This window comes from Rhinolophus hipposideros, assembly GCF_964194185.1.
Source record: "Rhinolophus hipposideros genome assembly, chromosome: 19".
NCBI lineage: Eukaryota > Metazoa > Chordata > Mammalia > Chiroptera > Rhinolophidae > Rhinolophus > Rhinolophus hipposideros.
In genome coordinates this window covers 41,598,026-41,614,793 of record NC_138065.1, presented here as the reverse complement: position 1 = coordinate 41,614,793, position 16,768 = coordinate 41,598,026, and the positions used below count along the sequence as shown (strand labels likewise).

The window sequence follows — 16,768 nt, the reverse complement described above, 5'->3', positions numbered from 1 at the left end:
TGACTATAAAACATGTAACTCCAGCTTTCTCCCCAGCATTGTAGTCAAAGTGACGATTTTATGAAGAAACATTGTAGTGTCACTCATTTTCATATTGAAGGTTGTAAGTGCTTATGCTCTACCTACTTGCTACCTCTAATACTTACTGCTTAGCTTGGATCTCAGTGGTCTTAACTCACAGCTCTCTGAACTGCCTGTAAGTTTCTAAAGCTTGAAAATAGGAATCCAGTCAGGTGCAGTGTGAAAACCCACAGGTTGGTGTGAGTAGGTAAGGATACGAAATAGATCTGAGGTGTCAGAAAGCGTTTAGAAGCTGGAAATAAATGACTGTCGCTGCTAGGCTGATTCGCACATGCTAGTCGGTATCTCTGGGCAGTGACACTCCAGGAGTTCAGGTGGCATCTGGAGGGCGATGGAGTCACCCCACAGGCTTTAGCAGTGCTCTCACCTCGTGAGTGACTCTCCCCTCTCTCTGCTACCTTATATTTGAATAGTTTTATAAACCTTCCGTACCCAATTAATTCTTGTCAAGAGTACAGCAACCTGGTGGTAAAACAGGAAATCTTTGGTCTTAATTAACTATACGCGTACATTCCTAAGTATTAGAGTAACAGTTAGAAAAATCAATTATTCAACACTGACACTTTATTTTCTGAACTTCATCATTTTTACAAAACAAAAGGCAAGTATCAAAAACAGCAAAGAGCTTATAGAATTTCTGTACCAGTTTGCACATGTCAGTGATTATGAAACTGGTGTCCCATGTAAATACTAAACACAGGCTGATGTCCCGCTTGGTCGTATGCATTCAGGTGGTTTGTTTTGGAGCTACCGAGGAACAATTTTTTATAAGCACCGGTCATTTTTTTTTTTTTTTTTTGAGAACTGATTTGGTTTGTCCAACAAAGTAAACACTTTTTGCTGTGTGGCATTTTTTTTTTTTTAAACCACTGAGCTAAAATACAGAATGTATACGTGTGGATCTGAACCAAATCTTTTGAGATCCCCATTACCCTGGAGAACACTGAAGACATTGACAGGGCATAGGAAATACTGGTTATACAGCTCATCGTGTCTAAGGCGGCTACTATAGTTCTATGGAAAAGAGCGTTTCATTCGGAGGCTGCCCAGAGTTTGAACTACATCATATCTTCCATGTCCTTTCTTATTTGGACTAGTTTCCCCAAGGAGGGCCATGTGATTGGAACAACAGCTTTATGTTCAGGCCAAACAGGCTCTAGTAGTTTATAGATACATTTGTGTAGAGCAAGACTCCTTGCTCTGGACCCTGGTGACCACAAAAAAATCGAGAGGCCGTGATTACTGGCTGCTGAGAAGAAGCAAACTTAAAACTCACATAATCTGGAGGCAAGCAGAAACAAAGCTGGACTTGGTAGTGGTGGTCACCCACCACTTGTTCCAGAAACACATTTTGCTTAAATAAGAGAAGTATGGTCCAGTTTCGCAATGGTAATAGCTGCCAGTCTCTCAAATGTATTTTTTATAAGGATCATTTCCTGGCTTGCAATGAGTTAGGAAACCGGCATCAAATTCGGATCAAATTTTTCACTATTAGTCAAAAACAAAAACAACCCTCCCCCCCCCCCAAAAAAAAAAACACACAGAAAAACAAGAACACCAGCCATTAGGGGTTAAAAATTGCACAATTAAACTTGAATGTAAATTATACTATATACAGACTGGTATACACATCACTGAAATAGTTTTCAGAGCAGGAAACACCCGTCGAAACATTCCCTCTACATTATTCCAATTTTCATTAAAGGAAAACTGATATGTAATTTTCTTCTTTAGCAATATGAAAAAGGACGCAAGAAGGCAAAGCTGAGAGAAACAGATGCTACCCAAAGGGCAGCGGGGGCATTTGGCTGTTTTGGTCTCTGTACCAGCAACTCCCACATCCACAGATGTCCAGCTTCTGCTGGCCTACACGGTCTTCCTGGCGGTCAGCACACGAACAATGGACCCAACTCCTCCAGCAGCCAGTGCCTGAAAACACACCAAAATGTAAATTTGACAAAACCATGAAGGGTCAATTCTCATACCAAGTAAAGTATTTATTTTTCTTTAAAAAAAAATTTTTTTTTTCTTAAAGAAGGAATGTTGATTCTGAATTCACTAATTTTCGTAACTATTTATGGAGTGCCTATTATGCCCAGTGTCCCTGGCACTGGGGGATCCAGTTAAAAACAAAACCTCCAGAGTCTCTGACCCCCTGCACTGGCATTCTAGTGAGATACCAGTTTACATTCTAGTATGTTCTGAAATACCGACAGCCTAATATTCTTGCCTAAAACATGCTCAGATATAAATGTAGGGTATGTGTTCTACTCTCTTATTCTCAGCAGTGTCAGGAAGGCATTCAAACTGGGAATAAAGCATCGTAAGCTTTATTTAGTTAGTCAGAATTTGTCAGATTTCTTTTTTTCCCCTAGGAAAGAATTACTATTTAATAGCTAAGAACACAAAATTTTAACTTGGACATTACCTTGAAAAATTGGAAGTCATGATTAAGTATTAGGAATTTGAAGCTTTGGTTTACTAGTGTTCAAACAACACTTACTGAATACCTTTGTGTACTGGGTACTGTGCTACATGCTGGGGATATAAAAGTGAATCAATACAGCATCTTCTGATCTACCGGGAAGAGACGGATACATAAACAGATCATTTAACATAATTATGAAGTGACAGAGCGATGCTCTGGGCACTATAAAAGTACAGAGGAGAGCACATACCCAGCCTGAGGGTATAAAGGAATGTGGAATGATCAGGTCTGGTTTCCCGGAGAAAAGGATAAATGAAATGGATAAGGACGTGAGACACTGACATAACATGGTAAGGAGGCACTCAGGCAGACAAAAGCATGAGCAAAGGTACAGGGGAGTAAGACATTATGGCATGTTCAGGGGAAAGGTTGGCACTATGGAAGCTGACGGGGAAGAACGACAAGAAAGGTGAGGCTGGACTTGGGAAACCAGACATCATTCTCCAGGTGACTGACAAGAGTAGATTGGATTTGAGAGAGAGCATTGTGGCAACTGGGTGAAGAAGAGATTTCAGGGAGGCAAAATTGGTAACCGGGAGACCAGTTTACCAACAGACTGGGAGAGACGCTGTGAACAGTTTCATTCGAGATATATCTGACTGGATGATTTGAGAAGTGTTTAGGAGATAAGATTAGCAAAATACTGATGACTAATGTTAAAGAAGTGATGACTTATCAGTGCCTCAACTTCCCCATCTACTACAGGGGAATAATATCAAGCTTTCCTTCCTAGTATTTTATGAAGATTAAACGAGTTGTTATTTATAAAGTACTTGGAAGACTGCTTGGAATATAATAAGAGCTCAGTCAGTGTTTGCTGTGCTCCCGAGGCTACATTGGAAATAGGTTGCTTAGGTTTTAAAGCTGGCTCTTTGTTTGGACACTGACGATGACATAGGTATTTATATACCTCATAGAGTTGTAAGGACTAAACGAAACATAATAGCACAGTGCCTGGCAAACACAAAGTGTTGCATGAATAGGATGACTGTATAAAATTATTCTCCAAATTGGTATACTGTAGAGTGAAAGGGAACTATTCATAATTATGTTGAAACAACTGGCATAAACGGGGCTGTCTTGGGAAAACTGGGAGGTGTGGTTATCTTATCCATAAACGTTAGCTCTTTTATTTGATAGTGTATGAGCGATAAAGGGACTTGACCCAGGCTAGACAGCAAGTTTTACTACCTAGTCTTATCCTAGATGTGTGTTTTTACTTAGATACACAGACAATAGCTTCTGAAAACCTGAGTTTTGGGAATTGTAAGATGTTAGAGAATAGAGCCTTGACCTGTGGTTGGTTCTATTTAAATGTTACATTGTTCATATTTACACCAATGTAATATAAGAGCTGGGTGTTAAACATTACCTTACTCAAATTCCTTTTCTCTGATAGTATACTAGCATCTGCTTGAATTGCAGAATAAAATGCATGAAAACAGTACAAAATATTCAAGAATTCTTCATCCCACCCCCTATTTCTTTTTTTAATTATTAATACATTACACAAAATTTGCCACTTTTAACCATTCTTAAATGTAAAATTCAGGCATTAATTACATTCACAATATTGTACAGGCATCACCACTATCTACTTTCAATACTTTTTTATCAGCCCAAACATTTAAAGCTCTGTACTGATTAAGTATTAAGTCTCTATTCTTCCTTCTCCCTAGCCCCCGTAACCTCTAACCTAGTTTCTGTCTCTATGAATCTGCCTATTCTAGATATTTCATACAAGTGGAATCACACTGTCCTTTTGTGTTTAGCTCATTTCACTTTGCATAATGTTTTCAAGGTTCCTTCATGCTGTAGTATTTATCAGAACTTCCTTTTTTACATGAACAGAGATTTCCATTTTATTCCATTGTATGTTATGTACCACATTTGGTTAACTGTTCATCTGTCAATGGATACTTGCGTTGTTTCCAACTTTTGGCCACTGTCAAAGAATTCTTGATTTTTATTGCTTGTTTTCTTTTCAGAGTTTTGATTTAGTTCCAAGTTTAAGATTACGTGTCATAAACAATAATCATTACTGAAGAAATGTAAGTGCTGCAAATCAGAATTTCTTAAGTCCAAGGCTCGTAAGCATAACTCTAAACTTTCACTTTCATGCATTTATTTGTAATAACAAAGACATACAACCAAGAAGTCAAAATTATTTAGGTGAGAGAGGTTGTCACTGTTATTCTCTACTGTAAAGAAACCAGTCATACAGATTTATAATTCGTAACTTACCTTTTCGTGCCATTGCAATAACACAGCACTGCTATTGTCAGAGGGGCTCTCGAAGCCTTTATAAATATACTTCATTAGGAGATCCACGCCACTCTTGTCCAGGGATTGAACTGCCTTTTCAATATCGTTAGCCTTAAAAGAGATAAGCACCTTCAAGACAATGCTGCCCGCCCGATCCTGAGGGGAAATAAAGAATAGAACATTTAGAGATATGTATGTGCGAGGTTACAGTTTTAGAAAGATCACACTGAGAAGGTGACATCTGAGTCAAGTTCTGAAGGACATGAAAAAGGAAACCTTGGGGATAGCCGAGGAAAGTATTTCAGGCAGAGGAAAGAACAAACGCTGTTAGTGTGTGTTCAAGGAATAGCATGAAGACTCAAGGCCTAGAGTGGAGTGGTCGGGAGCAGCAGGACAGACGTCAGCAAGGTAGTGGGAAGACGGATCTCGGAAGCCCTGCAGGCCATTGTGAGGACTGTGGCTTTCACCCAGAGAAATGATGGACATGACATCGTCATGGAAGGACAGTGACATCGTCTGTCTTACATTTGAACAGGATCACTTTGGCTGCCATTGAGCCAAGCTTGAGAATAAGCTGGGGGGTGGGGAGGGGACAAGGCAGAAGTAGAGACCAGAGAGGAAGTTACTGCAAAACTATAGGCTGGTTTCGGCCAGCAAGGTAGCAAAGGAGGTGGTCAGAAGTGGACAGCTTCTTGACGTATTTGAAGGTAGGAATGAAAGGATGGGCTTACAGATAGATGTGATAATTTACCAATTTATTAAATCCATATTTAAATTTTACTTCTTGATCTTAAAAAAATCTGAACAAGGAAAACAAACTGTAGTTCTACTTTGAACCATCCATCAGAAATAAGTTATCAATAAATATTTAAGTTTTAAAGAAAACTCATTTTAAAGTTTCCTTTCTATAGGCAAGTGACTATTGATGTAAGATATAGTGATATTCATTTATAACGATCTTATTTTTCTTGCCTACAAGGCTGCTTCAGCAGAAAAGTTAGTTTTTATCTGTCAGGCCAATCAAAGGAACACTTCATTTATCCTTTGAAGAATTCATTTTTCCTTCTATTCGAGAAAAAGTGATACCTTTGTCGTAAACACTGGTCAGGATTTTACAGACTGTTTCTACCACCCATTGTTGTCTTCCGTTTCAAGACTGTGCAATTACTCAATTTTGAAAACCCTCCTTACATCCAGAGCCATGACCGCCCACTCTCACACTGGGAGAGGAAATAACCATTCGTACAAAAAAACCAGAAGGTGGTAAAATTGAAATTTCAATGTTTCTTACCAATTTTGAAAACCAAAGAAAATTTTCCCCTTATAAAGAATTGTGTTGCCTAGATAATTATCATGCACTTACCTACTTATTACTTACTACTATTCAACTAAGGAGGTTCTTAGGGCTCCTAGGATGTTTGAATAACTGTGGCACTGGGGTCGGTGCTCTGGGTTTCACTTTACATAATAAATAATGAAGTTAATAGGTTCTTAAGAATTACTGAAAGACTGCTGCAGGGAACGTTAAGTTGCACAACTTTTCTTAAGGGCAATTTGGCAATACTGTGTGCACCAAAAGCCTTAAAAAAATGTGCATTCTAAAATCCAGCGTTTCACTTCCAGGGATTTATTCAAAGGAAATCATTAAGAATTTACAAAACATTGTCCATTTCAGTACTGTTTACAACAGGAAAAAAAGGTCAATAATGTAAATATACGACAAAACAGATTAATTCCATATAAACTGCAGCATTGTCTATATGTAGCCATTAAAAAAGATGTTACAGAAATAAACTTATTGCCAAGGAAAGATGTTCATGTCCATGGCTATACAACTAAAAACGCAGGTTATAAAATTTCATTTTTATTTAAAAACAAAAAACCCCCTCATAGAAAAAAAAACTGTATCAGCAAATAGCAACCCCAAAAGTAGTAATTACAATCTTGAGGTGGTAGGGTTATGGATGGTTACCGTTTTTCATCCCCCCACCTCTCTTGAGTTTTCTATAATAAATATTTAATACTTGTACAACGTTCACAGATGTTTAACAAGAAAAGAAGTAGAATCTGTTCACTTTGTAAAGTTTCACTTATTCTTCAAATCTATGCTCAAACTCAACCTGCAGCCTCCCCTAAAAACACACAGAAATGATCTGTCATTTGAACTTGGTGTGTGCCTACCAGGAAGCATGATCGTAAGTAACCCAGTGTTAGCCTGTTCTTTATTCATCTGCAGATGTTTACCTATCAAACTACATCATTCACTCTTCCATGGCGAAGATCGTGAATAGTTAAAATATTTCTTGATTTTGTGACACTTCAGAGGATTTGGGTAAGAATGCTACGATATCATCAGGGATCACTGTGATCTGGGACTTACCTTTACGGCCTGACTCTTCGTGTTGATGGGGGGGTTCTTCAGAGCAGCCTGCAGGGCAGCTGTCATGTTTCCTGTGGTGGATGTTAAGGACACAGCAGCAAAGGGCAGCCCACAGGAAAAGCATTTTAACTACCAGGAACCACTGGTTCTTAAGACTTGACTTCATGCAGAAAAAGAAAAATGACTATGGTCATTATGTTCACTATTGGAAAATTCAACATGTTGGTTTCAAGGATGTCAATCAAAGGTAAAGTACTGAAAACTACAAAAAAATCACCTGGGAGTTCTTTTAATAAAGCAAAGGCCCTTCCATCCTAGGTTCTAATTATCAAATGAATGCCTTGAGAACCTCTCCTTTTCCAATGAGAAACATATGGAAACACTATCCAGTGATGTTTAAAAAACCTCTACAATATGTATCAGAATTATTAGGCCCCAAAATGAAACTGTCTATCCTCAACCAAAATGTTTTTTTATGTGATTCTAACTGGAAAAATGAAGACCAAACTTTTATTAGAATTATATTCTATGTTAATTGAAATCCTGATGAAAAATGCTGGTGTATTATTAATTTAGCAATCTGAATGACATACATTAGCAATCTCTCAATATTGATGAAGAGGCATTACAGCAGATATCATAATTCAATGACCCTTAGGAGGCAGCTTAACTTTTCTGTTTTGAATCTTTTCTTTCGTATTTCATAAAGGTTATTTAGACTGTGTCAGGCCATACCTAGTACATTTAGTCTCTCTTTGAAAGCACTAGTGAGTTCGCATGTATGAGACACAGAAGGCCAATCAGACTGTCAGAATGTACAGTCATTCCCCTAAAAGGAAAACCACACAGAGCTCACTTGTTCCTCCATCTGTAGTGCCTAACCAGCATTTGTCTCTTCTGGTTGTAACAAGAGTAGAAGAGACAGTATCTTTATAAACAGACCTACTATATGGATACAGAACCATTTAAGAGTCCTCTCATACCACCTAAAATGTTAGTTTCACACAACATCATTTATCCACCACAAACAATGTTTTTAGGCAGAACAATGTTCACCACTTATTTTCTGAAGAAAGAGGTCTGACAAAAAACCCCATGGTTGGTGGTAAGCTGTCATTTTCAAGGCTTAATGGACTTCTAGAGAAGCACGCCTTTTGTAGACTGGCTCATTTTTAAGGCCCAAAATACGTAAGTATTTAAATAATGAAAAATAGCAACTGCTGATTGTGAAAGTTGTGGAAATTAAATAAATATCTGTATGTTGATAAATGTTTAGTGCTGTATTTTAGATGCCTTTAAGACCAGATATAGTTGCTACCACATATTTTCACTCATCTATTTCCCCATTATAATTTCACAGGACACCCATGAGGCGTCTATAAAGCCTTCCTTACGAATCCACCCAAGAATAATTAGAAATGAGTGAATTCAGTAATTGACAATCTCAAAAACTGCAGCTTGGATTATTGCAACATTTACATTTTTCTAAAAAAGATCTCGTGCAAATGTTACGAATATTTAAATATGCAAAACCAAAAACTAGGCACTGACAACCACATTTTAACTAGAATGGAAACGATTTCAGGATTATAAAAAATGATTCTGCTTTGTACAACTGGCCCGTCTTCTAGTTCATGCATTGGGATTCATTTTATATATTTCCAGGGATTCTCCACATGCATTCCCTCTGCTTCTTTCCACGGTCCTTCGCTCAGCAGGGTAAAGCCTCCAAGCTTCTTCCTTTCTTGCGAGTTTTGGTAATTTTGTACTTACTCCCTTTCCCCCGGTTAGCAAATTCTGTGCAACTTGTATTTTGCAAAATTTTTTCTTAAAAAAAAAAAGGCCCCCAGGCGCAAAGGACCGAGGGCCTCGTTCTGCAAACTACCCCATCTCTCCCAGAAAGGAATAAACTATCCTAATTCTACCAAGACAAAACCACCACCGCAACAAAAACAGAGTCACTAAGAAAGACGCCCCCCCCCCGTGGGAAAGTCCTGGGGCTAAGGCGACCCCAGTGACCGGCGTCCCGGGGGGAGAACTCCGGCGCCCGCCACCGTCCTGACCCGCCCCGAGCGTCCCCAGCGCCCGAGGGCGCGGCCGGCGGACCCGGGGCCCGGACGCAGCAGCTCCCGGCGCCACCTGAGGAATCCGCGCGTGGAAGGCGCCCCGCGGGGCAGGTTTCGGGGGGCGGACCCCGGGGTCTCCGGGCGACCCGGTGAGCTGGGGACGAGCGCCTCCCTCGCGGGATGGGGGACCCCAAGGAGACGGGGGCCGCTCGGCGCCGCGCCCCGGGAGGCGCGTCCCCCCCAGACCCTGCGGGCGCGGGGGCCGCCGGGGCGCGGCGGGATGGGAGGCCGCCGACCGCAAGGATATTGCCGCAGGCAGGAGTCCACCTCGCCCTCGTCGGGCCCGGCCTGCCCGTCGCCCCCGTCTTCCTCATCCACGAACTTGTTCTCGTCGTACTCATCCACGTCCACCTTCCGGAACCGGGCCGACGACACCGTATTCTTCGACATCCCGGGGCCGGAGCGGGGGCGAAGGCCTCCTGTCGGTGCTGCCTGGCCCTCGGCAAGCCCAGTCTGCAGGAACCCGCAGCCCGGCGCCTTCACTTCCCTCTTCCGCTCCGGGGCGTCGCCGGCAGCCCGGGCCCGGGAGGTTCTGGGCCTGCGCGCTGGCGGCGCCGCTTCCTCCCCAGGTTCGCGCTCGGCGGCGGCCTCCCACGCGGTCCTCGCCCGCCTCCCGGGCGCGCGCTCGACGCAGGGCGCAGGCGCGGACTTTCCGCAGGAAGGGGGCGGGGCGGGGCCCAGGAGGCGGGGGCGGGAGGGGGCGGGGCATGAGGAGGTGACAGGCGATTGGTCATCCGCGTGCCTCACGTGATCCGGGGGGGTTTCCATAGGAACGCTTCTCTGCGGTCCAGTCTAGGGGTTCTTCTCCTGTTCGCGGCGATGGGCACTGGGGGCGGCTGGCCTTGGCTGTTGCCGCCGCCAACGACCTGTCATGCGGGTCTGGCGTAGGGTCCGGCCGTCCTGGACTTGCCTGTGAGGTGGGATGGACTGGGTGTCGCACCGAGTGCCCTGCAGTTGGCGGTAGTAGGGCGGAGGGATGCACGCCCCGGCGCCCAGCGCCGTTCCAGTTCGCGGAGACACCGCTTCGGACCGTGCGCTGCTCGTGGCTGCGTTCCTGAGCCGGGAGCCCCTTCCCCGGGGGTGGAACTACGCTGTGCGGCCAGCGGGAGGTCCCCAAGGACAGAGTGGAAAGGTCATACCCGCTGTCAGTGCTGTGGGACAGCACCGCGAAGGCACCTGCAGAACCTGAACTAGGTATCATCCCATTGGGAGGGCGGGGGAGGGGCCTGGGCAGGGGCTGGGGGCGGGAGGCAAAGCTGGCTGAACCTGTGGAATTGGGGTAGGGTCACTCACGGACAGCTCAAAATAAGTGCTTGTGTGGAGCAGGGATGCTAGAAAAGGGCAGGGGCGAGCTACGTTCTCCGGTGCTGAGGGGGAATAAAATGTGTAACAATCAGTAGACGTGTACGATTTAAGACGTTTGTGATCTAAGATTTTATGTGATTCCCTTTAGGCCAGCTTTTTATTATATTTGACAAGCCCATTTCTGAGAGCAAAGCTCCTACTGAGGAGGTAAATGGTAGCTGCGCTGGGTGTGCAACGCTGAAGTACAAATATGTGTAGATTAAAATTAATTTGGACGTTGGGATGGACACTGCTCAGATGGCTTTGTTTTCCCGACATCCTATCAGGTCTAGTTTAATTCCACCTCTAGCAGAAGGCCGGCTGTTGCCCTGTTAAGTACTCTCATCATTGGTTTCCTGTGCTCTATTGAAAAGAGCACAGGAATTTAGAATTAAATTTAGAATGGGTAAATCCTGGCTGGAGTCTTGAGTCTTTCACTGCAATCTACTTGATTGAGACATGCCACTTAAAATTCTGAATCTCAGGTTCCTCACTGCTCAAGTGGGGCTACTAATGTGGACTTCACAAGATTATTCTGAGATTTAAATACAGGAACGTGTTTTGGAGCTACGAAATTGTACATAAATGTGAAATGTGTGTTACCTGTACCATTGATTTTAAAACCAGCCTTATAAATTACTTAATGATATATTGTGTTTTATCTTGCCCCTGAAGAGATGGAAAGATTCTGGAGGGCGGAGGCTATCTTATATTTCTTCTGTGTCTTCCTTTAGGTCTGACATAAAGCTAAGCATGCAGAAGGTACTCAGTGTATTCGGGTACTCACTTATTCCTGGATGAGTGAATAAAATGGGAAAGACATTATAGTTTGAGAATCACACTGAGAATAATGAACCAGTAAAAAGAGGAAGAAAGATCTCAAAATCAAATCTTCATTAGATACATGTGCATACTTATGTATATACATACATGTATATCTATATCAATATGTGTATATAGGTATACACATATATCTATATCTCTTTAATCTGTCATCCTCAGGAATAGACTGCATGTTTTTTTCTTGGAAGGAAGAAGCAATATGGCATTTTCTTTTCCCAAATAAATCACCCTTCTGGAACATATATCATTGAGGTGATGAAGTGACATTACTTTAAATTAACATTCAAGTTATGAACAAACACGCTGGTAAAAACTTCCCCAAGGACTGTCTTAAAATAGCAAAGGAAAAATTTCTACCTGTTGATAACCTTTATTTTAAAAAAGTCATATACCAAAGTATCAGATCATTACTGTGGTGAATAGCATTATATAACTTAGAATAAAGATTTGTTCTAATATTCTTTTCTCAGTTTCAATATTTTGCTAACTTTAGAAGAGAAAATTGACTATTAGAAGCACTACTGAGAATAAATGGAAACAAGGATTCATGAGCTAATACATCCGTTCTCTTACCGTTTCTATTCTTTTGTATAAGGTCTTATTTAGGAAATTTCTTTGTTCTCTGGTTTTAGAACTGGGAAAGAAACCCAGAGTAGAAATCAACTTAAGGGAACAGAGAGGGGAATTTAAAAAATCGAGTTGCTCAAGGGTATAATTGTTTTTAATTGCTCATAATTTTGCTCTATGTGTTGAATGTGTTAAATATAATTAAGTTTCAGCCACATAATACATATTATATTTGAGATATAATAATGTCAGAAATATCCTTTTCCAATGCAGTATTTTTTTATTATCTCGATGATAAGTACCTTGTACATAGTAGGCACTCAACACTTTTCTATCCAATGAAGCAATAATCCAACAAATTAATTTCGAAATTATATTTAGAGGTTGAGTATTTTTTAATGGACACATTAATTACCTCTTTAAAGCTTTAGGGAAATCTGTGTGTGTGTGAAGAACGCTGTCCTTAATTATCATTTAATTAGAAGATACACATTCCAATTTCTTGCATATGAATATTACAAAGAATTTTTATTTATTTATATATTAGTACTTCAAGGATTTAAAAGATTTAAATCTGTACGCTTGTCTCAGGTAAAAAGTTTAGTGCTAAATGAAAGAATAAGCCTTGTTTGTTAAACATTTTTGTGAATGGGACTATATTTCTAGTTCATGTTTTTACCTGCTTATGATAATATAAAGGGACGCTATGGATTTAAAAATTTATTTATTCCATGTTCTTTCCCATTACTCGGGTCTGTTATTAATGCTAACAGTTGTTTTAAGGTTACATTTCTTGTCACAATATATAATCATAATTTCTGAGACAGTGATAATTTACATCTTTTCCAATATTTATATCACTTTTATTATTATTTTTCTTAACTTATTGCATTAGCTAGACTCTCAGAAACGATGTTGAGAAATTGGGTGATAATAGGCTTCTCTTCTTTGTTTTTCTTTCAATGGAAATATTTTTGGTATTTACCAGTTTATATTTCTATTGCTTTATGATCTTTAGCCATAATGGCTGAAATTACCAAATGCTTTTTTGGGGGATCTAATGATAAAAATCATGTCATTTTTGATCTTCTAATTTATGAATGTCATGATGCGCTTGCTTCGGCAGCACATATACTAATTTATGAATGTAATGAATTATATTTATATATATTTTATGCACTGAACCATTCCCACATTTCTAGAATAAACTCTATTTGGTTACTATTTTATTTGCTTGCTAGATTTGATTAGTTTATATTTTGTTTACATTTCAGAATCTATATGTATAAGTAAGATTGGTTCATAGTTTTATTTCTTTGTGCTATCTTTATCTGGTTTTGATATTGAAATTAGTCTGGCTTTGTAAGATGAATTGAGAGGATTTCTACCTTTTTTTTCCCCTATGCTCTGGAATAGTTTGAATAATAGAAAATTGTCATGCTATTTGTTTTGAAAGTTATAGAATATGCTTACAGAATTATCTGGGCTTACTTATATTTTTAGAGGTAGAGTTTTGATCATCTTTATCATCTGCAGTTATTGACTTGTTTGGTTTTCTTTCTCTTTTTGAGCCAATTTCAGAATTCATATTTTCCTAGTAAATCATGCATTTCATCTAGAGTGCCAATTTATTGGCAAGAAGTTGCAAAAAGTATTTTCTTATAGTTATTTTAGTTACTTCCATAACCATAGACATATAGCTTTTCTCATTGTTGCTATTAACTATTTAAATAAAATATTAAAATCAACAATTTTTTTTCTTTTTTTCTTCTCCTAACCTGATAGTTACCAATTTGAGAAACATATCTTTACTCTTATAGAAAATAGTCATCTAAGACTCATAGTTTTGAAAGAATTTAAAAGATCCTACAATTTCTATCCTTTTCTACTAACTATCCTTATCCTGTTAATATTTTATTAATAATAGCAGCCACTTGATGAGTGCTTTTTGTGTGTTAGACGCTTGGTTAATAAGCTCTTTACTATACTTACATTATTTAATCCTTGGGGTAGCTCTAGTGCCTAGGAATTAGTGTTCCCATTTTATGAATGAGAAAACTAAGGCTAAGAGAGATTAGATAACTCAGCCAATGATATTCAACTAGCAAGTAGCAGACTGGTATGGGAATTGGGACTGTCAGATTCTGAAGCTTGTGCTTTTAATCACCACTGTATACTTTCAGTAAGTCTTTCTCATTATTTCCAACTATACTGCTAACCTTTGTGCTAAAAATAAGTCTATCACTAAATATCAAGGGTTCAATAAACCCACACCATAGCTTGAAATAAACTGTAAATTGTGAACTTCAAAAATCTTGTTGTTGTAATGATTTTTTAAAAAGATACTTATTTTTTCCCCTCAGATGTTCCTGTGAGCTTTCCCCACGTATTTCAGTATTTTGAGACTAGACAGAGAGCCTGTGATCAAATTAGCCTACCCCAAAATATATCGCTTTTTTGGTAGATGGAGAGGTCAATAGGTATTGATTAGTAATTCCACTTAATTTTTTAAAAATCCTGGCAAAATACCCACAACATAACATTTATCATCTTACCCATTTTAAGTGCACAGTTAAGTAGTACGTATAAAGTACATTCACATTGTTGTACAATCATTACCACCATCCATCGGCAGACCTCTTTTTATCTTGCAAAGCGTAGACTCTGTACCCATTAACTCCATATGCCCCCCGCTCCCCAGCCTCTAGCAACCACAATTTTATTTTCTGTGTCTATAAACTTGATGACTCAATGTACCTCATATAAGTCAAATCACACAGTATTTGTCTTTTATGACTGGCTTATTTCATTCAGCTTGATGTCCTCAAGATTTATCCAAGTCGTAACCTGTGTTAGAATTTCTTTTCTTTTTAAGACTGAATAATGTTCCCTTGTATGTGTGTACCACCTCTTCTTTATCCATTCACCCACTGATGGACACTTGAGTTACTTCCACTTTTTGGCTATTGTGAGGAATGCTGCTGTGAATATGGCTGTACAAATATCTCTTTGAGACCCAGTTTTCAATTGTTTTGGGGAGATACCTGGAAGTGGAATTGCTGGATCATATGGTAATTCTCTTTTTAATTTTTTGAGGAACCAATTCCACTTAACTAAATAGCACAATAAAGCCATGTTCCATTGCCTCAGGTCTCTGATTTGGTACAGCCCTGAGAGTCAGGGACATCCAAGATAAGATACTCTCAGGCCTTACGTTTGGTATAAGGTCCTGGTTAACAAGGAGTGGGGGAGGGGAGAGTGCCGAAACTGAGATGCAGAACCTACGTAGGGTCTTCACCTTAGCCCACTCAGCCTACCTCGCTCCCGTAGTCTAGAGGATGCCCAATGGTACATGGCTTGAGCCAAATTACAGAGACGCCACAGGACTAGTACTACATGGATATGGATTTTTCTAGGCTTCGTAGGAAGTTCACACTCATTATTTTGAGCGGCATTAAAGCATAGTGATTAAGAACATGGATTCTGGAACTAGATCTCCTGGGGTTGACTCTTCAGCTCAGCTTTTACTACTTGAGCAGTGACTTCAGCTCTCTGTACCACCGTTTCCTTACGTGTAAAATAAGTGATGCAATAATACCGACCACATAGGATGATGGGGAGGATTACATGAGTTAATATGTGGAAGTACTTAGGAAAGCACCTGACATAATAGCTCTCAGTAAACACGAGGCAATCATAGTATTATGTTTAGTTAGTGGAGGTTACCGTGTGGCTTTCCTTAAAATCCTTGGAACTAAGATGAATGACATTCCATTCTGTGAGTTCAACTTTTTGGATCGCGTGCAGTATGAATCGCAAAAGATGTGTGACGGCATTTTAAAGAGAGAGCATTTGCTCCCAGGCCAGCAGGAGTCAATTGTAACTTGATGAAATATTGACCTCTGTGGAAAATCAATCCTAGTCGTTACAGGAATTGGTTGTAGAGGTTATAGAATCATTACCGTCTTGGCCCTCCGAAACACGGTCCAGCGTGCCCTTGTGACTCTCCTACCATGTCATTTCAAGTGGCGGATGTCTATCTCGGGTAAGGGGAGTCTGAGAGCACTAAACATTTGAATGACATGATGAGCTCCTCGCACCCACAAAGCAGACTTCTAATTATACTCTGGCTCCCCATGTAGCATGTCCGTGTGGTGACGCTGTGTAGGCTGGGCTACTTGAACATCTGATTGCATAGCTGGTTCTAAGTCTCGCTGGAAACCAGAACATTAGCTTTCTGCTTTTGCTTGTCAATCTTGGGTGCGTCGTTAACCCAGGGCAGCCCCTGATTAATAAATCCGTTCTCTCTGTGCTGACTCAGTAGGTAGTTGAGCCTTCAACGCTGAACGCCAAACCCTGGACCGCACTCCCCTCCCCAACCCTCATCAATTTCTTGGAATATACTCCCTGCCTCTTTTAGATCACTGCCCCACTAACTGCTTCAATTTATCGACTTGCGTTTTCTTTATTGGAACTTCTATATGTGTGGGGGCAGCGATACTTCTTCAATATCACCATGATAAGTTTGCTACAGAGAGGAGGAGCATTCCAGTTGCTAGTGTTCCCTACATTCCTGGGCCAGCCTGACCCACGCCTGACCTCCGTGGAACTATAGACCTGATATGTGCCGTCTTAGAGCAGATCTCTCAAGTCTCTTGTTTTTCAGATGTGGAA

The 16,768-nt window shown here is 40.4% G+C and overlaps 2 protein-coding genes across 3 annotated transcripts in view; one reads left to right on the top strand and one right to left on the bottom strand.

Annotated features, from left to right (window-relative positions):
• Nucleotides 1-623: 623 nt before the first annotated feature.
• Nucleotides 624-9,945, bottom strand: ARPC5 (actin related protein 2/3 complex subunit 5). Its single transcript, XM_081026916.1, has 4 exons — nt 9,588-9,945; nt 7,215-7,287; nt 4,814-4,990; nt 624-2,010 (listed from the first exon to the last, which is right to left on the bottom strand). The coding sequence occupies exons 1-4, from the start codon at nt 9,728-9,730 to the stop codon at nt 1,948-1,950; spliced, it is 456 nt and encodes a 151-aa protein (XP_080883042.1). The 5' UTR covers nt 9,731-9,945; the 3' UTR covers nt 624-1,947.
• Nucleotides 9,946-10,085: 140 nt separating this feature from the next.
• The window catches only part of RGL1 (ral guanine nucleotide dissociation stimulator like 1), a 218,881-nt gene continuing 212,198 nt past the window's right edge, over nt 10,086-16,768 (top strand). The window contains exon 1 of one of the 2 annotated variants that reach the window (XM_081026003.1): nt 10,086-10,534. The gene's annotated coding sequence lies outside the window, so the exon portion shown is untranslated. The remainder of the gene's footprint in view (nt 10,535-16,768) is intronic. The other variant, XM_081026001.1, reaches the window with a different exon arrangement.